The 24,315-nt window shown below is 40.4% G+C and overlaps 1 pseudogene and 2 gene segments (V, D, J or C); all 3 read right to left on the minus strand.

Annotated features, from left to right (window-relative positions):
* Positions 1-3,108: 3,108 nt before the first annotated feature.
* Positions 3,109-3,735, minus strand: LOC132978558 (T cell receptor alpha variable 38-1-like). The segment is given in 2 exon segments: positions 3,109-3,488; positions 3,618-3,735. Coding segments are annotated over 2 exon segments (423 nt in total).
* A 7,454-nt stretch (positions 3,736-11,189) lies between these two features.
* Positions 11,190-14,797, minus strand: LOC132978559 (uncharacterized; annotated as a pseudogene).
* A 2,403-nt stretch (positions 14,798-17,200) lies between these two features.
* On the minus strand, positions 17,201-17,990 carry LOC132978488 (T cell receptor alpha variable 3-like). The segment is given in 2 exon segments: positions 17,201-17,615; positions 17,776-17,990. Coding segments are annotated over 2 exon segments (420 nt in total).
* Positions 17,991-24,315: the final 6,325 nt, after the last annotated feature.

The following is a 24,315-nucleotide window of genomic DNA, read 5'->3' on the forward strand; positions in this document are numbered from 1 at the left end:
TAGTAGGTACTAAACAGTATACAGCAGATAGTAGGTACTAAACAGTATACAGCAGATAGTAGGTACTAAACAGTATACAGCAGATAGTAGGTACTAAACAGTAAACAGCAGATAGTAGGTACTAAACAGTATACAGCAGGTAGTAGATACTAAACAGTATACAACAGATAGTAGGTACTAAACAGTATACAGCAGATAGTAGATACTAAACAGTATACAGCAGATAGTAGGTACTAAACAGTATACAGCAGATAGTAGGTACTAAACAGTATACAGCAGATAGTAGGTACTAAACAGTAAACAGCAGATAGTAGATACTAAACAGTAAACAGCAGATAGTAGGTACTAAACAGTAAACAGCAGATAGTAGATACTAAACAGTATACAGCAGATAGTAGGTACTAAACAGTAAACAGCAGATAGTAGATACTAAACAGTATACAGCAGATAGTAGGTACTAAACAGTAAACAGGAGATAGTAGGTACTAAACAGTAAACAGGAGATAGTAGGTACTAAACAGTAAACAGCACAGATAGTAGGTACTGTTTACTGCCTAATGACAGATTGAGTAGGTACTTGGCAATTCGGATACAGCCACGGATTTACAGAGGTGAGGTGCTGTAAAGGAAGAACTAGTTTGAGTTGGTGCTGAGTTGTTTCGGTCTAATGTTCCCTCTAGTGGATGTTGTGGAGTATTGTGTTGTCTTCTCTCCAGAGGTTTTTGTACAGAGTTGTGGTGTTTTCTGTCCAAAGAACAAAGAAGTGCTTCTGATTCAAAATCATCTTTTTTAATGAATAAAGCTCTGATATTCTTAATGACCTACCTGTTAATGTGAGCAGAAACAAAGTCACAAACTGACTCAAATATACTGTAAGCATCTTTAAACATAAAGAGTCTCCTCTTGTATAAACCACATTTGTGAAAGTTTGTCTTTTTGGTCGTTGAGTCACAGTTTGACTCCTCCCTTTAACCCCTCCCTCCACTCAACTCTACAATCATCTTTGTTTGTCTCTTATGTAGGACTGTACTGTGGCTGAGGAATCAAACCACCCTGCAACAGATCAAAAGATTTCCATTTGGAGAGACAGGATTTAAATTCAGAATTGATTCTAAAGTCAAAAATGCATATTCCCAAAAAGAGAGAGAGAAAAGTGACTGAATATATGTACTAATTAAGTTGATATGCTGTAAATTTGCATGGTTCATGTATCTGCTGCACATTTGCTGTTTATGCATTTGTCATGTCTCTCTGTTGCACAGTTTTAGATATGTTTTTAACATGTATATGTTACAGGTCTCAAAATGAGATCCCATAAGCAGATGAGAATTTCTGTATAAACAGAAGAAAAGAATGAGACAGGCAACTGTGCTTCTATTCAGTTCAGCTTCACTCGGTAGAATCTTTATGAAACAGTATTCAAAATAAATGCTTCTTTTTCTGACACTTTGTGTTTTGTTTTCTGTATTCTAATAGTGCATCATTAATACAGAATTCACAACATCACAAATAATCACAATACAAACTGTCGACCAATTCCATATCTGGTTTTCAAGAAAAAACTTATATTTACGGTTTCTACAAAATAATCCTATATGCTACGGGTGTTTAATGACATAAACACACATTTAATCAGCTCTATAACTGAACTAGAGTTTACTTTTACTCTAAAACTACTTGAGGACAATATTAACCTCAGCTGTATAATTTCCCGGGCTATTAAAAGGTAATTGAATGTAACCTCACTCACAGATGTAAATAAAGGGAGACTAGCATGTTGCTCCTAGTACAATAGCTGAAGACTGACAACTATAACTCCTTATAACATTGAAACCGTGCACATATGACAATAACAACAATATCCATAACCTTCAGAACACTTAATCACACTGTTAATATAATATCTGTTTTGAAATGAGATGTGCAGGAGCTAATTTAAATCAACACAAAAGACACGACGATCGCCGGCGCCATCTTGGCCCGCACGCGGTAACCTTAGCATAGTATCTACTAGTTCACAAACACATAAAGTTCAACTACCTTTACAAATGTGATGTAGACTGTTTCCTTTGTGTTTATCAATATTTATATGCATTTACACATGTGTTTTAACCATACAAACCTGTATAAACAGAAGAAAAGAATGAGACAGGCAACTGTGCTTCTATTCAGTTCAGCTTCACTCGGTAGAATGAGGAAGAAACGAGAGTCCCGTAACAAAGACAGTCCATGCATGGGAGAAGCCCAGCGCCACACTGCCTCCTGCTGGCGACACTGAAGTGTACTGTTATCTGGCTATTATAGCACATATTAGTAATGATCTTTCCTGGCAATATTATTCCAAAATAAAAACATAGACACATTACATGACAACATATACTTTCTGATACGTGTGACAGCGTCTGGCGTCGGCTTCTTTTTCAGACCTGCACAATGAAAGCGATACTACCTACAGATGCATCAAACTCATTCTTCATTACACAGACTAATGAAGGCAACATTCAACAAATAATTAATCTAATACCTCTCAGGCTAAAGATATGTTTGGATTAGATACTGAATTCATAAATAAGCATTCTCCACTTGTAAAGCCCCTAACACACATCACAGGTGACGGTAAAGTTTTGGGAGCAGTATTTCTAGACCTGAAAGAGGCCTTTGATACTGTAAACCATGACTTGATTTATAATACTCAAAAAAATCTACATTTCTGTAATCAAGCTCTCAGGTGATTTAAGTCATGTCTGGAATTTTGAAAGCAATGAGTTAAAATCAATAGTTCAATATCATCCCCTCAACACTGTAATGTTGGCGTACCACAAGGCTCCATTCTGGGGCCGCTGCTCTTTTGCCTATACATTAACCAACTACCAGACAGCTGTGAAGATGTTTGTTGCCAGTTGTATGTCGACGATGCAATCATCCACGTGTCATCAAAGACCCCATGACAGGCTGCTGAGTTGTTAAATAGGCAATTGGTCAGTGTGTCATAACAGCTAAAAAGTGACGTCTTAACTTTAAACTGTGCTCCTCCTTGAAATGTAAGAAAAGCTCAAGTTTTGATATTTCAATCAGACTATGAACAGTATGTTTGAACAGTGACTTTCTCTAGTGGATGTGGGAGAGTATTGTGTTGTCTTCTCTCCAGAGGTTTTTGTACAGAGTTGTGGTGTTTCCTGTCACTGTGGGCTTCAGAGCACAGTAGTACACAGCAGAGTCAGTCAGCTGAAGCTTCTGGATCTTCAGGGGAACAGATTTCCCGTTGATTGCAGCTTTAAATCTGTCTTCCGAGATCCCAGGAGCATTTTCTGCTTTGTTTGAGTAGCATCTCAACATGTATTTTGGAAAGTCCCCTGCTTCTTGTCTGTACCAGAACAAAGAGGGATTTGTGTCAGTGGTCTCAAATGTACAATCAAGTGTGACTGTGTCTCCTTCAGAAGCAAATACATCTTCTGTTGGCTGGATCACTCTGTCTTCTCCTTTACACTCTGAGAAGAGAACAGAAAGAGATTAATTGATGATAAAAAGGCTTGAGGTTAAATAACTTACCTAGCTTTAAGAACAGCCACACAAACACGTGAGGCATAAAGGAAATGTGTTATGCTATAGTTTCTCACCAAATAAAAGAGCAGCCAGAATAATCCACAGCCAAAGTTCCATCTCTACAACAAGGTTTGAACCTACAAGAGACCTGATCTGATGTTCAGCCAGAAGTGTGAGAATAGTTCTCTTTACAGCAGCTGAGGTGATCTGCCCCCTTGATAATGTTTCCTCTAGTGGAGATAAAAAATATTACAATTGTGTATAAAAGGGACATCCAGCAGGTTTTGTCCAGACTCTATGAAGGTCTTGAACAGTTTTACAAGATCCCTTCAGCATATAATTAAAAACTGAGAGGACCCAGGAATGAACCCTGTGGAACACCTCAAGAAATAGAAGCCCACAAAGAACAAAAGAAAAACTTCTTTAATAAATATCAAGAAAAAAGAAATCAACACCAGAATCTGTAATGCAGGTTGTTTCCTGAGTTACTTTATTTGAATGATACACTTCAACAGTGGTGAAATTAAACACCAGAGTAGATATGATGACAAACAAGATGTACTTAGTTTATCTTTAGAGCATGATGTGGTTTCCTCAGTTGTTGATATGTTTGATGATGAAGAAATTCGCCGTTGACACTGACTTGCTTTCAAAAAGGATTATTTGTTAACAAGCAGCATCTCCAGGCTCGCCATGGCTCAACCTGGGAGAGACCCAAAGCCAAAACTGATCTCCCCCGAACACACAGACACTCTGGTATTTATGGACACACCCCACAGGAGAACAACATATGGACATCTGTTTGTTTTCAGGACCACCCCTCTCCATACAACTGCAGGGGTTTCTGTCTTACGTGTATGTATGTCATAAACTCAAAGGACAACAAAGGTCACAGATACAATCTCTTGTCCAGATGTGGTCTCCATACCCTTAAGGAGTTAACCTATGTCCCAGGAATTTCAGACACTTCAGACACTTCAAGCACCTGTCAGAGAGGCTCGTTATCAACACTACAAAACTGTCGAGCCTGCATCTCCATACCTACAGTTGAAGTTTATCAGTGTGTGACTCCCTCTAGTGAATGTTGTGGAGTATTGTGTTGTCTTCTCTCCAGAGGTTTTTGTACAGAGTTGTGGTGTTTCCTGTCACTGTGGGCTGCAGAGCACAGTAGTACACAGCAGAGTCAGTCAGCTGAAGCTTCTGGATCTTCAGAGGAACTGATCTTAAAGTAGAATCCAGTGTGGATGAAAATCTCTCCTCAAACTCTTTCATTGTTTTCCCTTCTCCAATCTTAAAGCGGCTCAGTATGAATTTAGGGCTGTTGTTTCCATCTTGTTTGTACCAGTAGAGATAATAATTTGATGAACTGCTGTTGTATTGACAGCCAAGAGTTACTGCCTCTCCTTCAGTAGCAGTCACATCTCCTTCTGGTTGCAGCACGTTGTCTGTTTGTGCCATACATTCTGTAAAACAGTAACAAATAGTATTAGTGTGCTGTTAAAGAATCATGTCAGTGTTGGATTGATATCAAAGAAACAGAGTTCATACCAAGACACACAGCAGCCAGCAACACTGAGATAACCAGAGGCATCATATCTGCAGTGTTAATAACTCTGAGTTACAGAGAGTATAAAGAAGGCTGTGATCTCTGTGTTTAGTCCACATCAACACTAAGTTAGAGGATTAGAAGGAGGAGCCTGATCACAGAGACAGGTCTCATTCACAGCCCTGTGTTATTCCCCGACTGACAACTTTACACTGAACATCTTTTACTGACACTCTGCTCGCTTTTAATTATCTGTCTTGTAACTTCCCCTCCTGAGCGATTCCAGTTTATAGTCAGTGACTCCTTCTAGTGGATGTTGTGGAGTATTGTGTTGTCTTCTCTCCAGAGGTTTTTGTACAGAGTTGTGGTGTTTCCTGTCACTGTGGGCTGCAGAGCACAGTAGTACACAGCAGAGTCAGTCAGTGCAGCAGAGGAGATCTGTAGATCCAGATGTTTTTTATCCTCTCTCACTGTAACAGACAGTCCAGAGACTGGATCTGATATAAGTCGTCCTGTTCCTGAGTGAGAGATGATGAACTGTGGTTGTTTTCCTGGATATTGTTGATACCAGAAGAAATAATCACTGCCAACAGCTTGTTTGGAGTAACTGTATGACAGAGTGACGGTGCTGTCTTCTAAACTGTGCTCTTCATTCTTAACTGGAGTGAGCTCTTCACAGCTGACACCTAAAAAAAGATGAAGCCAAAGAAATTATTCAAAGTCACATGTCATTTAATCTTTTAATAAACAAACATAAATCTACATCTAACATATTTAATGTTATAATGACAGCTGTTGTCCAAACTGAAATACTCTTTATTTTCAAAATCACAACACACTGTCCATTTATTACATACATACCTATGAGAGCTGAGAAGAACAAAATAACAGTGAGTTGTTCCATGTTTGTAGAGGTGAGATGCTGTAACTGAATGTTCAGTATGATTCAGTTTTGTGAGTAGAGTTTGGTCTGATGTTCACAGCTGGAATCAAACAGTTCTCTGTCATCAAACACCTCTGCAGTCATTGGGAGGAGACTCATCTGTTGAACTAGTTTCATTTCTGAATTGAGAAACATCAAGACTTCATCATGACATACCATAGAAGTTTATCAGTATGTGACTCCCTCTAGTGGATGTTGTGGAGTATTGTGTTGTCTTCTCTCCAGAGGTTTTTGTACAGAGTTGTGGTGTTTCCTGTCACTGTGGGCCTCACAGCACAGTAGTACACAGCAGAGTCAGTCAGCTGAAGCTTCTGGATCATCAGAGGAACTGATGTCCCGTTGATTGCAGCATTAAATCTGTCTGTCTGGAACTCAGGAGCTTTATATATGTCTTTTGAGTAGCATCTCAACATGTACTTTGGGAAATCACCCACTTTTTGTCTGTACCAGAACAAATTTGGATATGGGTCAGTGATCTCAAATGTACAATCAAGTGTGACTGTGTCTCCTTCATAAGCAAAGACATCTTCTGTTGGCTGGATCGCTCTGTCTTCTCCTTTACACTCTGAGAAGAGAACAGAAAGAGGAAGAGATTAATTGTTGATTGATGAAAAAAAGGATTGAGGTTAAATAATTTACATAGCCTTCAGAACAGACACACAAACAAGTGAGGAGTAAAACAAATGTATGATGCTATAGTTTCTCACCAAATAAAAGAGCAGCCAGAATAATCCACAGCCAAAGTTCCATCTCTACAACAAGGTTTAAACCAACAGGAGACCTGATCTGACGTTCAGCCAGAAGTGTGAGAATAGTTCCCTTTACAGCAGCTGTTACATATGAAAGCTTGAACAGAGTGCTGTGGTGATCTTCCCCCTTCATAATGTTTCCTCTAGTGGAGATAAAAAATATTACAATTGTGTATAAAAGGGACTTCAAGCAGGTTTTTGTGAGGACTCTATGAAGGTCTTGAACAGTTTTACAAGATTCATTTATCTTAAATGTCCCATATTCTGCTTTTTCTGGTTTTATATGCTCTTTAGTGTGTTTTCCAAGTGTCCTGTGCATGTTTAGGTACATCTATTTGCCAAAATTCAAAGTCCACTTCTACGTCCTCTTGTTAGCTGCAGCATTAGCTGCATGTAACGCTCGGTTCTAGCCCCCCTCGGAAATGTTTTGCCAGTGTGACGTCTTGTCAGTGTGATATCACTGATCTAAGCCCATTGGCTCGTTGTGGCCCAGCAGCTCATGTTGCAGGCCCATTAACTTCTGTAGCACGCCCACGATATGCCGTAGCCTGCGGTAGCACAGTAGTGCTAAGGTGCTAATGTTTATGCTTCCCTCGGACGGAGCCAGTAGCTGCATTCCCAATATGGTAAAAGGGGCGGGACATTTCCTATTGCCCATTGCAGCTGCTACGTGCTACATGCTACGGGTGAGCGTATTGCATCACTTCCTGTACTGTTCTCTGCTGTTCTGTGTTGTTCAGTGCTGATCGTTAGAGCTAAAAGCTTGATTGTTCATTTTGCCTAGTTTCTTACGACTGTTGTTTCCAACACACTGTACGTTCAGACAAACAGAAGTAATCGAAAAGCACTCGTTCTCTCTAGCGACAAACCTGCTTAACAGTTTTGTTTATTTTAGCTACCTACTTAGCCTGGCTTAGCAGTTAGCTTCTTTTTCTGTCTCTCCCTCTCCTGCTCTCTCCTGCTCTACGTGTCAGATGTTAAGTTACTCCTCGTCCTCCTTTAGTGATAATGATACATGTAAGAAATGTAGTTTATTTTTAGCTTTGGAGGCGAGGGTGTCTGAGTTAGAGAGACGGCTCCGCACCATTGAGTCAGAGTCATCGTATGCAGCAGTAGTTAGCCAGCCACCTGTAGCCGGTGCGGGCCGACATAGCTTGGCTTCCCCCCCGGTAGCTCCCGAGCAGCCGGGAGGCGGTGGCTGGGTTACTGTCCGAGGGAAGCATAGTCGAAAACCGAAGCACACGGTTCCCCACCAACCACTTCACGTTTCAAAGTAATTTTCCCCACTCAGCGACACACCCGCTGAGAATAAAACTCTGATTATTGGAGACTCCATAGTCCGAAACGTGAAGCTAGCGAAGTCAGCGGGCATAGTTAGGTGTATACCCGGGGCCAGAGCGGGCGACATCGCATCTCATTTAAAGTTGCTGACAAAGACTAAAGGTAGATTTGATACAATCGTAATTCATGTCGGCACAAATGACTCCCGACTACGCCAGTCGGAAGTCACTAAGGTTAATGTGGAGTCGGTGTGTACTAAGACGATGTTGGACTCCGTAGTGTTCTCTGGACCCCTCCCAAATCAGACCAGTGATGACATGTATAGCCGCATGTCATCACTCAACCGCTGGCTGTCGAGGTGGTGTCCAGCACACGATGTGGGCTTCATAGATAACTGGCAGTCTTTTTGGGGAAAACCTGGTCTGCTAGCTAGAGACGGCATCCATCCCACTTTGGACGGTGCAGCTCTATTATCTAGAAACATAGCAGAGGTTATTAGTCCAAAACCCTGACAACAACACAGAGTTCAGACCAGGAGGCAGAGCTGCAGTCTTACACTTAGATCTGTCTCCCAGTCACTATAGCTGTAATTCTGAATCGAACTGTAGTTATACTATAGGTACTGTGTCTGTCCCCCGGTCCAGACTCAAGTCATCCAAACGTAGAAAAAAAGGCGTAAATCGTCAAAATCTCATTAGAATCAAAACTACGAATACGACTTTGCAAAAAAATCAGAAAATTCACTGCAGACTTTTGAACATTAGGTCCTTAGCATCCAAATCTCTTTTAGTGAATGATCTGATATCAGATCAGCATATTGATTTACTTTGTTTGACTGAAACCTGGCTGTGTCGAGATGAATACGTTAGTTTAGATGAATCCACTCCTCCCAGTCATTTTAATACTCATATACCTCGAGACACCGGACGAGGTGGTGGGGTAGCAGCTATTTTTAATTCTGGTCTTCTAGATAACCCTTTCACATCCAGTCTCAAGAACCTTTCAGCCAGTTCAAGTTGTTGTAGTTTACCGCCCTCCTGGCCCATATTCTGAGTTTCTAACTGAATTTGCAGAATTTTTATCAGATTTAGTCCTTAGCAGTGATAGAATAATTGTTGTAGGTGACTTCAATATCCATGTGGATGTTGAAAATGATAGCCTGAGCACAGCTTTCATGTCACTATTAGACTCTATTGGTTTCACCCAGGGTGTAAACGAACCTACTCATCGTTTTAACCACACCCTGGATCTTGTTTTAGCTTATGGCATTGAAATCCAAAACCTTACAGTTTTCCTAGAAAATCCTCTTCTATCAGACCATTTCCTTATTACTTTCGACTTTGTCCTACCAGAATTACCTCTGCTTAATAAAAATATGCTCTCTAGAAGTTTATCTGATAGTGCTGTAGCTAGAAGTTGGTTTGAATCCTACTTATCAGACCGATCTCAGTTTGTACATGTTAATGATAAGTCCTCTATGCACACCAAAGTTAGCAATGGAGTGCCACAAGGTTCAGTGTTTGGACCAATTCTCTTTACATTATATATGTTTCCTCTGGGAAATATTATGAGGAAACACTCCATACAGTTTCATTGTTATGCAGATGATACTCAGCTTTATGTATCAATGAAGCCCGATGGCACCAATCAGTTATGTCAGCTAGAAACGTGCCTTAAGGACGTTAGGACCTGGATGACCAGAAATGTTTTGCTACTTAACTCAGACAAGACTGAAGTTATTGTGCTAGGCCCTAAAAACCTCAGAGAGACTTTTTCTAGTGATTTGACTGTCCTTAGTGACATCAGCCTGGCATCTAGCACCACTGTTAGGAATCTAGGAGTTCTATTTGATCAAGATATGTCCTTTAGCTCTCACACCAGGCAAATTTCAAGAACAGCCTATTTTCACCTTCGTAATATATCCAAGATCAGGAATATCCTGTCGCAAAGTGATGCAGAAAAACTAGTTCATGCATTTGTTACCTCCAGATTGGATTATTGTAATTCTCTTTTGTAAGGGTGCTATGGTGGATCTCTAACGACTCTTCAACTAGTCCAGAACGCTGCAGCTCGTGTATTGACTAGAACTAGGAAATGGGACCACATTACTCCTGTGTTGGAAGATTTCTGCCTTTTAACAAGGCAGTTTTTTCTTACCACTGTAACTTTTGCTGCTTTGCTAAAGTGCTCATGATGGATAGGCCGGGTCTTTGTAATATAGCATAAGTAACGTATTTTACCTGCTTTTTGTAACATAACAATGAGTAAGGTCTTTTTACCTGCTCTTTTGTAATATTAAAAGACAAAGAGTAAGGTATTTTACCTGCTTTTTATAAAGTGTCTCGAGATAACACTTGTTATGAGTTGACGCTATACAAATAAAAATTGATAGATTGATTGAAATTGATTTCCGAGAACCGTGCTGAGCAACTGACCAATTACGGCTGAGCCAACAGGCCGACCAATCAGATCAGACTTGGCACACGTGGGGACTCTGAACGTGGGCACTTCAGAGCCTTAGAGAGAGAGTCAGAAGGGAGCCGGTGCATGGAGCGGCAGTACAGAACTTTAGCTATTGTGAACGTACTTTAGAAGGTACATAGATTAAATATATGAACCCCAAAAAGGGAATAATATAGGCTCGTCAACCAACACAAAGGAAACCTGATCAAATTATTTTAACAATATCATGGTCAGCCTGTAATTAAAAACTGAGAGGACCCGGGAATGAACCCTGTGGAACACCTCAAAAAATGGCAGCCTCCGAAGAACAAAAGAGAAGAGAGAAGAGAAGAGACAAGAACATTTCTGAATTGAGAAACATCAAACTTTCATCATGACATATCATAGAAGTTTGTCAGTGTGTGACTCCCTCTAGTGGATGTTGTGGAGTATTTTGTTGTCGATACCAGAAGAAATAATCACCAGTTGACAGTTCAGAGTAACTGTATGACAGAGTAACAGTGCTGCCTTCTAAACTGTACTCTTCATTTTTAACTGGAGTGAGCTCTTCATAGCTGGATTCTAAAAAAGAAGATATGATACAGAATCGTATGTTATTGAAATTCAACTCTTAATGCAACACAATCCATCACACCTCAAAAATCTATTGTTTTAATTCAACTTATTATTCAAATTATTTCCCTAAACACCCACATTTTCCTTTACATACATACCCTCTTGTGGATGTTGTGGAGTATTGTGTTGTCTTCTCTCCAGAGGTTTTTGTACAGAGTTGTGGTGTTTCCTGTCACTGTGGGCCTCAGAGCACAGTAGTACACAGCAGAGTCAGTCAGTGCAGCAGAGGAGATCTGTAGATCAACACGGTTTCTCTCCTCATTCAGTTTCACAGTCAGTCGAGGGTGTGGAGGTTTTGCTGTCACTACAGTTGGATCTGAAGTGTCGATGATCAGGAGAAGGAACTGAGGAGCTGATCCAGGATCTTGTTGATACCACTGGAGATTATCAGCTTTAACTGAGTATTTACAGGACAGAGTAACACTGTGACCCTCTGATGAAAACACTTCAGCACTGCTGGCAGTAATATCATCCTCCAAGGTGTTACCTGATGGAGACAAACACATGATGTTTCAACATCAGACATACTGTAGTTTAAAGATGTCACAATAAACATCTTGTGTTCAAACAAACAATACAAGAAACAGTCATCAGTAAAGAAGTGTTGTTTTCTAGAAAGTGTTTTTGAAATGTTAAATTGATCTGTCGCTGATCCAAAAATTCATACTGGATCTGAAATTCTTTAAAAGCTTCTTTGTCATTTAGATTTCTTATTAAACACAAACATACCCAGGAGAGTTAAAATGAAGATAATAGTGAGTTGTTCCATGTTTGTAGAGGTGAGACGCTGTAAGTGAAGAACAAGTATGAGTAAGTTTGGTGAGCTGTTTGGTCTGATGTTCACAGCTTGATTTAAAGAGATCTCTGTCATCAGGCTCCTCTGCAGTCAGGAGGAGGAGACTCTTTAAACTACTCTAATTCCTTAAAGGTTTTATCACAACTGTATCATGAATGAAGTAATCATAGGTTTATCAGTGTGTGACTCCCTCTAGTGGATGTTGTGGAGTATTGTGTTGTCTTCTCTCCAGAGGTTTTTGTACAGAGTTGTGGTGTTTCCTGTCACTGTGGGCTGCAGAGCACAGTAGTACACAGCAGAGTCAGTCAGTGCAGCAGAGGAGATCTCCAGATGAAACTCATTAGACTGTTTGTCGTGTCTTGTAGACAACTTCCCTGTTTTCTCTGAATATCCTCCTATGAGATGTTGTGGAGATGAACCTGATTTCTGCTGATACCAGTAGAGGTAGGTGACAGAGCCTGAATAGTTGCAGGAGAGAGTCACATTTTCTCCATCAACAGCCATCATTACCTCTCTGAATGGTGTCACTAATTCCTCAGAGGATCCTAAAGAGAAAGACATATATTTCACTGTGACTGTAGTTGTCTATCTGGACACACATGTTTCATGTCTTAGATCTTACTAAGTCTTTTCAGTACTTACCAGTATGAAAGAATACTATCATCATCCAAACCAAAGGAAGCTGCATTGTTGTTCCTGTGATAAATGAACAGTAGAGAGAACACAGCAGCTCTTCTGTTCCAAAGTGACACTGTTCATATTCATTTGTGTAGCTCCTCCTCTTAACACTTACATCTCAAATGTAGTAACATAGGGGCATCTATGACTGGATTTAGATAAGATCTGATCATCAATAACAACAAAAGAGAAACTAGACTAAATTATTTTAAATCAAATTCAACCTACAAATAAAAATGACCAGGCCTCGAACTCAACCCTGTGGTACACCACGAGGAATCACAGCCAAAGAAGAACGTGTTTATCAAAGACAGAAAAAAAGAAACTGACTTCTAATTTTGTGAAGCCAACTGTTTGTGATGGTACTTTATTCTAATGATTTGATCCAGATTAAATATGATGACAAACCATCACATCATATTAACTTTTTGTATATTAAGAGCTTCATTTAAATCTATAGTTTGCAAACTAAATTCATGTTACATTCAAACAGTTCTGGATATGTGGAGAGCGCCTGTCAGAGATCTTCTTTATCATCACTACAAAACAGTCAAGCCTACATCTCCATACCTACAGTTGATGTTTATCAGTGTGTGACTCCCTCTAGTGGATGTTGTGGAGTATTGTGTTGTCTTCTCTCCAGAGGTTTTTGTACAGAGTTGTGGTGTTTCCTGTCACTGTGGGCTTCACAGCACAGTAGTACACAGCAGAGTCAGTCAGTGCAGCAGAGGAGATCTGTAGATCCAGATGTTTTTATCCTCTCTCACTGTAACAGACAGTCCAGAGACTGGATCTGATATAAGTCGTCCTGTTCCTGAGTGAGAGATGATGAACTCTGGTTGTTTTCCTGGATATTGTCGATACCAGAAGAAATAATCATTGCCAACAGCTTGTTTGGAGTAACTGTATGACAGAGTGACGGTGCTGTCTTCTAAACTGTGCTCTTCATTCTTAACTGGAGTGAGTTCTTCACAGCTGACACCTAAAAAAGATGAAGCCAAAGAAATTATTCAAAGTCACATGTCATTGAATCTTTGAATAAACAAACATAAATCTACATCTAACATATTTAATGTTATAATGACAGCTGTTGTCCAAACTGAAATACTCTTTATTTTCAAAATCACAACACACTGTCCATTTATTACATACATACCTATGAGAGCTGAGCAGAACAAAATAACAGTGAGTTGTTCCATGTTTGTAGAGGTGAGATGCTGTAACTGAATGTTCAGTATGATTCAGTTTTGTGAGTAGAGTTTGGTCTGATGTTCACAGCTGGAATCAAACAGTTCTCTGTCATCAAACACCTCTGCAGTCATTGGGAGGAGACTCATCTGTTGAACTAGTTTCATTTCTGAATTGAGAAACATCAAGCCTTCATCATGACATACCATAGAAGTTTATCAGTGTGTGACTCCCTCTAGTGGATGTTGTGGAGTATTGTGTTGTCTTCTCTCCAGAGGTTTTTGTACAGAGTTGTGGTGTTTCCTGTCACTGTGGGCTTCAGAGCACAGTAGTACACAGCAGAGTCAGTCAGTGCAGCAGAGGAGATCTGTAGATCCAGATGGTTCTTTCCAGACACCTTAGTCGAGAACTCTGAGTCTGATTTGAGAGAGTCTGCTGGTCTTGAAGAATTACGCCCAGAGATATACAAAATAAACTCTGGTGGTTTTCCTGCATGTTGACGATACCAGAAGAAATCATCACCACTAGAAACAGTCTTGGAGTATCTGTAGGACAGAGTTATAGTGCTGTCTTCTGAACCGAACACTTCATTCTTGACTGGAGTGAGATCATCACAGATAACACCTGAAGGAACAATAACACGTACTGTCTTTAATGTGATTTCCAGTAGGAACAAAGAAGTGCTTCTGATTCAAAATCATCTTTTTTAATGAATAAAGCTCTGATATTCTTAATGACCTACCTGTTAATGTGAGCAGAAACAAAGTCACAAACTGACTCAAATATACTGAAAGCATCTTTAAACATAAAGAGTCTCCTCTTGTATAAACCACATTTGTGAAAGTTTGTCTTTTTGGTCATTGAGTCACAGTTTGACTCCTCCCTTTAACCCCTCCCTCCACTCAACTCTACAATCATCTTTGTTTGTCTCTTATGTAGGACTGTACTGTGGCTGAGGAATGAAACCACGCTGCAACAGGTCAAGAGATTTCCATTTGGAGAGACAGGACTCAAATTCAGAATTGATTAAAGTCAAAAATGCATATTCCCATAAAAGAGAGAGAGAAAAGGGACTGAATTTATGTAGTAATTTAGTTGAGGTGTTGTAAATTTGCATGGTTCATGTATCTGCTGCACATTTGCTGTTTATGCATTTGTCATGTCTCTCTGTTGCACAGTTTTAGATACGTTTTTTACATGTACACTTTCTGATACGTGTGACAGCGTCTGGTGTTGGCTTCTTTTTCAGACCTGCACAATGAAAGCGATACTACCTACAGATGCATCAAACTCATTCTTCATTACACAGACTAATGAAGGCAACATTCAACAAATAATTATTCTAATACCTCTCAGGCTAAAGATATGTTTGGATTAGATACTGAATTCATAAATAAGCATTCTCCACTTGTAAAGCCCCTAACACACATCACAGGTGACGGTAAAGTTTTGGGAGCAGTATTTCTAGACCTGAAAGAGGCCTTTGATACTGTAAACCATGACTTGATTTATAATACTCAAAAAAATCTACATTTCTGTAATCAAGCTCTCAGGTGATTTAAGTCATGTCTGGAATTTTGAAAGCAATGAGTTAAAATCAATAGTTCAATATCATCCCCTCAACACTGTAATGTTGGCGTACCACAAGGCTCCATTCTGGGGCCGCTGCTCTTTTGCCTATACATTAACCAACTACCAGACAGCTGTGAAAATGTTTGTTGCCAGTTGTATGTCGACGATGCAATCATCCACGTGTCATCAAAGACCCCATGACAGGCTGCTGAGTTGTTAAATAGGCAATTGGTCAGTGTGTCATAACAGCTAAAAAGTGACGTCTTAACTATAAACTATGCTCCTCCTTGAAATGTAAGAAAAGCTCAAGTTTTGATATTTCAATCAGACTATGAACAGTATGTTTGAACAGTGACTTTCTCTAGTGGATGTGGGAGAGTATTGTGTTGTCTTCTCTCCAGAGGTTTTTGTACAGAGTTGTGGTGTTTCCTGTCACTGTGGGCTGCAGAGCACAGTAGTACACAGCAGAGTCAGTCAGCTGAAGCTTCTGGATCTTCAGGGGAACAGATTTCCCGTTGATTGTTGCTTTAAATCTGTCTTCCGAGATCCCAGGAGCATTTTCTGCTTTGTTTGAGTAGCATCTCAACATGTATTTTGGAAAGTCCCCTGCTTCTTGTCTGTACCAGAACAAAGAGGGATTTGTGTCAGTGGTCTCAAATGTACAATCAAGTGTGACTGTGTCTCCTTCGGAAGCAAATACATCTTCTGTTGGCTGGATCACTCTGTCTTCTCCTTTACACTCTGAGAAGAGAACAGAAAGAGATTAATTGATGATAAAAAGGCTTGAGGTTAAATAACTTACCTAGCTTTAAGAACAGACACACAAACACGTGAGGCATAAAGGAAATGCGTTATGCTATAGTTTCTCACCAAATAAAAGAGCAGCCAGAATAATCCACAGCCAAAGTTCCATCTCTACAACAAGGTTTAAACCTACAAGAGACCTGATCTGATGTTCAGCCAGAAGTGTGAGAATAGTTCTCTTTACAGCAGCTGAGGTGATCTGCCCCCTTGATAATGTTTCCTCTAGTGGAGATAAAAAATATTACAATTGTGTATAAAAGGGACATCCAGCAGGTTTTGTCCAGACTCTATGAAGGTCTTGAACAGTTTTACAAGATCCCTTCAGCATATAATTAAAAACTGAGAGGACCCAGGAATGAACCCTGTGGAACACCTCAAGAAATAGAAGCCCACAAAGAACAAAAGAAAAACTTCTTTAATAAATATCAAGAAAAAAGAAATCAACACCAGAATCTGTAATGCAGGTTGTTTCCTGAGTTACTTTATTTGAATGATACACTTCAACAGTGGTGAAATTAAACACCAGAGTAGATATGATGACAAACAAGATGTACTTAGTTTATCTTTAGAGCATGATGTGGTTTCCTCAGTTGTTGATATGTTTGATGATGAAGAAATTCGCTGTTGACTTGCTTTCAAAAAGGATTATTTGTTAACAAGCAGCATCTCCAGGCTCGCCATGGCTCAACCTGGGAGAGACCCAAAGCCAAAACTGATCTCCCCCGAACACACAGAAACTCTGGTATTTATGGACACACCCCACAGGAGAACAACATATGGACATCTGTTTGTTTTCAGGACCACCCCTCTCCATACAACTGCAGGGGTTTCTGTCTTAGGTGTATGTATGTCATAAACTCAAAGGACAACACAGGTCACAGATACAATCTCTTGTCCAGATGTGGTCTCCATACCCTTAAGGAGTTAACCTATGTCCCAGGAATTTCAGACACTTCAGACACTTCAAGCACCTGTCAGAGAGGCTCGTTATCAACACTACAAAACTGTCGAGCCTGCATCTCCATACCTACAGTTGAAGTTTATCAGTGTGTGACTCCCTCTAGTGGATGTTGTGGAGTATTGTGTTGTCTTCTCTCCAGAGGTTTTTGTACAGAGTTGTGGTGTTTCCTGTCACTGTGGGCTTCACAGCACAGTAGTACACAGCAGAGTCAGTCAGTGCAGCAGAGGAGATCTGTAGATCCAGATGTTTTTTATCCCCCCTCACTGAAACAGACAGTCCTGAGATGGGTTCTGAAAGTGGTCCTGTTGATATGTGAGAGGCGATAAACTGTGGTTGTTTTCCTGGATATTGTCGATACCAGAAGAAAGAATCACTGCCATCAGCTTGTTTGGAGTAATTGTATGACAGAGTGACGGTGCTGTCTTCTAAACTGTGCTCTTCATTCTTAACTGGAGTGAGTTCTTCACAGTTGACACCTACAAAAAGATGAAGCCAAAGATATAATTCAAAGTCACGTCAATTAATCTTTACACTGAACAAACATAAATCTACATCTAACATATTTAATGTTATAATGACAGCTTTCCGAACTGATTTTCAGAATCACAACACACTGTCCATTTATTACATACATACCTATGAGAGCTGAGCAGAACAAAATAACAGTGAGTTGTTCCATGTTTGTAGAGGTGAGATGCTGTAACTGAATGTTCAGTATGATTCAGTTTTGTGAGTAGAGTTTGGTCTGATGTTCACAGCTGGAATCAAACAGTTCTCTGTCATCAAACACCTCTGCAGTCATTGGGAGGAGACTCATCTGTTGAACTAGTTTCATTTCTGAATTGAGAAACATCAAGACTTCATCATGACATACCATAGAAGTTTATCAGTGTGTGACTCCCTCTAGTGGATGTTGTGGAGTATTGTGTTGTCTTCTCTCCAGAGGTTTTTGTACAGAGTTGTGGTGTTTCCTGTCACTGTGGGCTGCAGAGCACAGTAGTACACAGCAGAGTCAGTCAGTGCAGCAGAGGAGATCTGAATATCAATATCTATTTTATCCTCTCTCACTGTAACAGACAGTCCAGGCAACGGATCTGATAGTGGTCCTGTTATTGTGTGAGAGATGAGAAACTGTGGTTGAGTTCCTGGATGTTGTCGATACCAGAAGAAATAATCATCAAGAGCAGCAGCTTTGGAGTATCTGAAGGACAGAGTAACAGTTTGATTTTCTAAACTGTACTCTTCATTCTGAACTGGAGTGAGATCTTTACAGCTGACACCTACAGGAAGAAACAAGATTGACTTCATACCACAAAGATTTCATTTAGAGTTTGTCTTTTAGATTACAGTCATATTTTGAATGTTAATGATCTTTAAAAAAAACTCCCTCACTGTGTAATAAAATACAACTAGTAATCCATTTTTTGGTGGACTCATTTCTTCACCTTCTTTATGAAGCAGGTGTGCAAAGTGTACTTGTACTGTTAATATTAATCATGTCACGTACCTGTCAGAAGGCTCAGAAACAAACTCATAAACAGACTGAAGTGCACTGCCTCCATCTCAGAGACGTGACCTGTTTCTGTTAAAACAACACTGAGAAATGTTCTGTTTCTGAGCCTCACTCATGTCTCAGCTCCTCCCTTCACATTCTCTTCTAATAATTTACCTTTCAGTAATTGTTTTTTCATCACACTTGATAACTAACGACCTTGTGAATTTAAAAGAAACCTACTGTATGTTCTATAAAAAGTCATAAAAAGATATTATGTACTTTCTGCATATATTAAATTATACTTTCGGTGGTTTTATGGTTGATATTTTTTCATGATGAATGCACTTGAGCTTGTATGGGGCTTTTCTAGTCTTCTGACTACTCAAAGGTCTTTTACACTGCAGGTCACACCTACACATTCACACACTGATGGTAGAGGCCGCTGAGTAAAGAGTCCATCAGTATTAACTCATCCATTCATACACATTCACACACTGATGGTAGAGGCCGCTGAGTAAAGAGTCCATCAGTATTAACTCATCCATTCATACACATTCACACACTGATGGTAGAGGCTGCTGAGTAAAGAGACCATCAGTATTAACTCATCCATTCATACACATTCACACACTGATGGTAGAGGCTGCTGAGTAAAGAGTCCATCAGAATTAACTCATCCATTCATACACATTCACACACTGATGGTAGAGGCTGCTGAGTAAAGAGTCCATCAGAATTAACTCATCCATTCATACACATTCACACACTGATGGTAGAGGCTGCTGAGTAAAGAGTCCATCAGTATTAACTCATCCATTCATACACATTCACACGCTGATGGTAGAGGCTGCTGAGTAAAGAGTCCATCAGTATTAACTCATCCATTCATACACATTCACACACTGATGGTAGAGGCTGCTGTGTAAAGAGTCCGTCAGTATTAACTCATCCATTCATACACATTCACACACTGATGGTAGAGGCCGCTGTGTAAAGAGTCCGTCAGTATTAACTCATCCATTCATACACATTCACACACTGATGGTAGAGGCCGCTGAGTAAAGAGTCCATCAGGAGTAACTCATCCATTCATACACATTCACACGCTGATGGTAGAGGCCGCTGAGTAAAGAGTCCATCAGTATTAACTCATCCATTCATACACATTCACACACTGATGGTAGAGGCTGCTGTGTAAAGAGTCCGTCAGTATTAACTCATCCATTCATACACATTCACACGCTGATGGTAGAGGCCGCTGAGTAAAGAGTCCATCAGTATTAACTCATCCATTCATACACATTCACACGCTGATGGTAGAGGCCGCTGAGTAAAGAGTCCATCAGTATTAACTCATCCATTCACACACTGGTGGTAGAGGCTGCTGTGTAAAGAGTCCATCAGTATTAACTCATCCATTCATACACATTCACACACTGATGGTAGAGGCCGCTGAGTAAAGAGTCCATCAGTATTAACTCATCCATTCATATACATTCACACACTGATGGTAGAGGCCGCTGAGTAAAGAGTCCATCAGTATTAACTCATCCATTCATACACATTCACACACTGATGGTAGAGGCCGCTGAGTAAAGAGTCCATCAGTATTAACTCATCCATTCACACACATTCACACACTGATGGTAGAGGCTGCTGAGTAAAGAGTCCATCAGTATCAACTCATCCATTCATACACATTCACACGCTGATGGTAGAGGCTGCTGAGTAAAGAGTCCATCAGTATTAACTCATCCATTCACACACTGATGGTAGAGGCTGCTGAGTAAAGAGTCCATCAGTATTAACTCATCCATTCATACGCATTCACACACTGATGGTAGAGGCCGCTGAGTAAAGAGTCCATCAGTATTAACTCATCCATTCATGCGCATTCACACACTGATGGTAGAGGCCGCTGAGTAAAGAGTCCATCAGTATTAACTCATCCATTCATATACATTCACACACTGATGGTAGAGGCCGCTGAGTAAAGAGTCCATCAGTATTAACTCATCCATTCACACACTGGTGGTAGAGGCTGCTGTGTAAAGAGTCCATCAGTATTAACTCATCCATTCATACACATTCACACACTGATGGTAGAGGCCGCTGAGTAAAGAGTCCATCAGCATTAACTCATCCATTCATATACATTCACACACTGATGGTAGAGGCCGCTGAGTAAAGAGTCCATCAGTATTAACTCATCCATTCATACACATTCACACACTGATGGTAGAGGCCGCTGAGTAAAGAGTCCATCAGTATTAACTCATCCATTCACACACATTCACACACTGATGGTAGAGGCTGCTGAGTAAAGAGTCCATCAGTATCAACTCATCCATTCATACACATTCACACGCTGATGGTAGAGGCTGCTGAGTAAAGAGTCCATCAGTATTAACTCATCCATTCACACACTGATGGTAGAGGCTGCTGAGTAAAGAGTCCATCAGTATTAACTCATCCATTCATACACATTCATACACACTGATGGTAGAGGCCGCTGAGTAAAGAGTCCATCAGTATTAACTCATCCATTCATACGCATTCACACACTGCTGGTAGAGGCCGCTGAGTAAAGAGTCCATCAGTATTAACTCATCCATTCATACACATTCACACACTGATGGTAGAGGCTACATTTGGGATTTGAAGTGAAAATTTGGCTTTTAAGATAATATGAATAATTATTATAAATTGATATCATATTAATACATTAGTAATAGTAATAAATACAATTATACATCTGGATAAAAAATAGACTTTATTAATAATTAATCATAATTATTTTATTATACTTTATCACATCAAATCCCAATATAATTGTAGCCCCGTGTGAGGTTAACTGAGCGGGTGACCAGGGCTTTTATGTCCTGCCCTGCGTCATGGGGACCCCCATGGAACTCCTTTGGTCTTCCCAATGAAGGTAGAAAGTCCAGGCTCCCCTTTTCTCATATCTAGGTGTGAGGTGCTGCGGGTGATGCAGGGAATACAATTTTTCCAGGTCCCTTTGACATTTTCCCACCAAATATACTCAAGTCAGGCTTTTGAGAGGGGCTACAGGCCAGAGCCTTTGTCTCCCTGTCTGGCCCTAACACAGCTATGAATAGAGGCCATCAGTATTAACTCTTACATTTGTACACCGCTGCAATTTGGGGTTCTTTCCTGTGGACACTCGGATGTGAATGCAAGATCTGGGGATCACAACCTGACCACTGGGTTTAGAGACCACAGACTATCATTGATTCACAGCCGCTCCTTTATGTCACTCATTTTATTTTGTTCAATCGTTTGATTTGTTACACTGTTTTGATTTCAGAGGAAGTTCCTTAAATATCAAGTAGGCTAAGCGTTAACCTTTACAACATTTTTTTTTAATTTTCACATGATTTAATGTGTTTTCATGAAAACATTATTTTTTGTCTTTTTTTTTGTTGCAGATGATGCAGTTGTGTTTGCTTTGTCAGATTGTGACCTCTAGCAGACTTGGGGCCATTTGCAGCTGAGTGGGAGGAGTGAGATTCAGGACTTCCAAGTCTGAGATCATGGTGCTGAGTCATTTATATTTAAAAGAAGATATACTTTATTAATCCCACGATGGGAAATTACTTTTACAATCGCGGGTCAGCACCTTCAAGTCTGAGGCCATGGTTCTCTGCCAGAAAATGTTGGATAGCTCCCTCCGGGTAGGCAGTGAGTCATTGCCCTATGTGGAGGAGTTGGTAGCTCGGGTTCTTGTTCACAGTGAGGTTAGGATGGACCGTGAGACTGACAAATAGATTGGGGAAGCATCAGCAGTAATGTGGGCGTTGTGTCAGACCGTCATGGTGAAGGGGGGAATGAGCCTGAAGCCAAAGCTCTCAATTTACCAGTCGATCTTTGTTCCAAACCTCACCTTTGGTCCTGAGCTTTGGGTAGTGACCAAAAAAATTAGATTGCAGATACATTTTCTCCAGAGAGTTTCTGGGCTCAGCCTTAGAGATAGGATGAGGAGCTCATACATTCCAGGGGAGCTCAGAGTAGAGCCGCTACTCTTTCACATCGAAAGAAGCCATTTGAGGGGGTTCAGGCATCTGATCAGGATACCTCCTGGACACCTCCCTTTTATGGTTTTCCAGGCCAGTCCAACCGGGAGGAGACCTAGAGCTCACTAGAGGGATTATATTTCCCATCTGGCCTGGGAACTAGGATCCCCAGGAGGAGCAAAAGAAAGTCAGGATGTCTGCAGCAACTTTGTTAGCCTGCTGCCACCGGGACCTGACCCTGGAAAAGCGGAAGATAATGGACTGATGGATGGATATCACGTTTTATCATTATCACAATATAGAAAAAAATGTTTTACTTTTTTTTCTCATGTAGTCCTGGCTGAACTTAAAATAGACTTAAAGTCTACAACTGTTTTATTATGATTATAAGACTCACACCTTAATTGCCCATATGTAACCTTCCTCTTGTGTTAGGGTCAGCATCGACCCGTTTTTAAGGTTTTAAATGCTTAGAAGTACCACATAAATTTGTTTATTGCATCAAGGATTTTTGACTTTGTCAGGAACCTCTATTAAAACAAAATAAAACAAACAAAAAAAATCACTAAATTATAAAATGCTCTGGTGAAAATAATGACCTTTGTGTTGTTAGGGTTGGTTTCGACCCAGTTATAATGTAGGATTATAAACCAATAATTAGTGCCAAAACTGAAATCATAAACACGCTGTCAGCTTACTAACACTGTTAGCCAACTTCTACTGCCAAAATATCTCTATAAAGAACACACTAAAAGTGTCCCATTTTTGCTACATATGCGTCTAAACACACACACATACACAAGCATGTTCTTGCACACAAATACTTTTTGGGAACTGAACATCGCACAAAAAGTAAGGAAATTTGTGTTTGGTAGATTATTTATATGTTGTAAAAATGCTTCTTGGCAATACATCTTATACCAGTGGAAAGCATGTTTATTTCCCACATTTGTAAGGAACATGCATTGGTGGGATAAGCAGCAGAGTTTAGTATGTGGGTTGGGCCCGTGAAAAACTTGCCAAATCTTGTCTGACAATTCCGAACAACTTTTGGTGGAGGCAGTGTGATGGTGTGGGGCGGCATCTCCCTCACTGGAAAAACAAGGCTTGTCATCATTGGAGGCAATCTCAATGCAGACAGATATCGAGATGAGATTCTGCAACCAGTGGCAATCACATATCTCCACAGTCTGGGGCCGAACTCTGTCCTCCAAGATGACAACCCTCGCCCCCACAGAGCGGGGTTTATCAAGATAAGATTTACGATTTTACTTAATTGATCCACACAAGGGGAAATTTCTGTTTTTACACTCTGTTAACACACACAGAGGCTGAAATATACACACATGCACAAACAGGATCCTATGGACATGCACTAATGGAGAGATGTCAGAGTGAGGGAGCGGCCCACAGAGACAACCTCCAGAATCTGGGAGTGGAGAGGATGGGATGGCCTGCCTGCAGTCCTGACCTCTACCCCTTTGAATACTTGTGAGATCAGCTTGGGCGTGATGTTCATGCTAGAGTGACCAACACAACCACATTGGCTGACTTGTGTCAAATGCTGGTTGAAGAATGGGATGCCATCACACAGCAGTGTGTGACCAGGCTGGTGACCAGTATGAAGAGGAGGTGCCAGGCTGTTGT

The sequence above is a fragment of the Labrus mixtus genome, chromosome 8 (genome assembly GCF_963584025.1).
Source record: "Labrus mixtus chromosome 8, fLabMix1.1, whole genome shotgun sequence".
NCBI classification, from domain to species: Eukaryota; Metazoa; Chordata; class Actinopteri; order Labriformes; family Labridae; genus Labrus; species Labrus mixtus.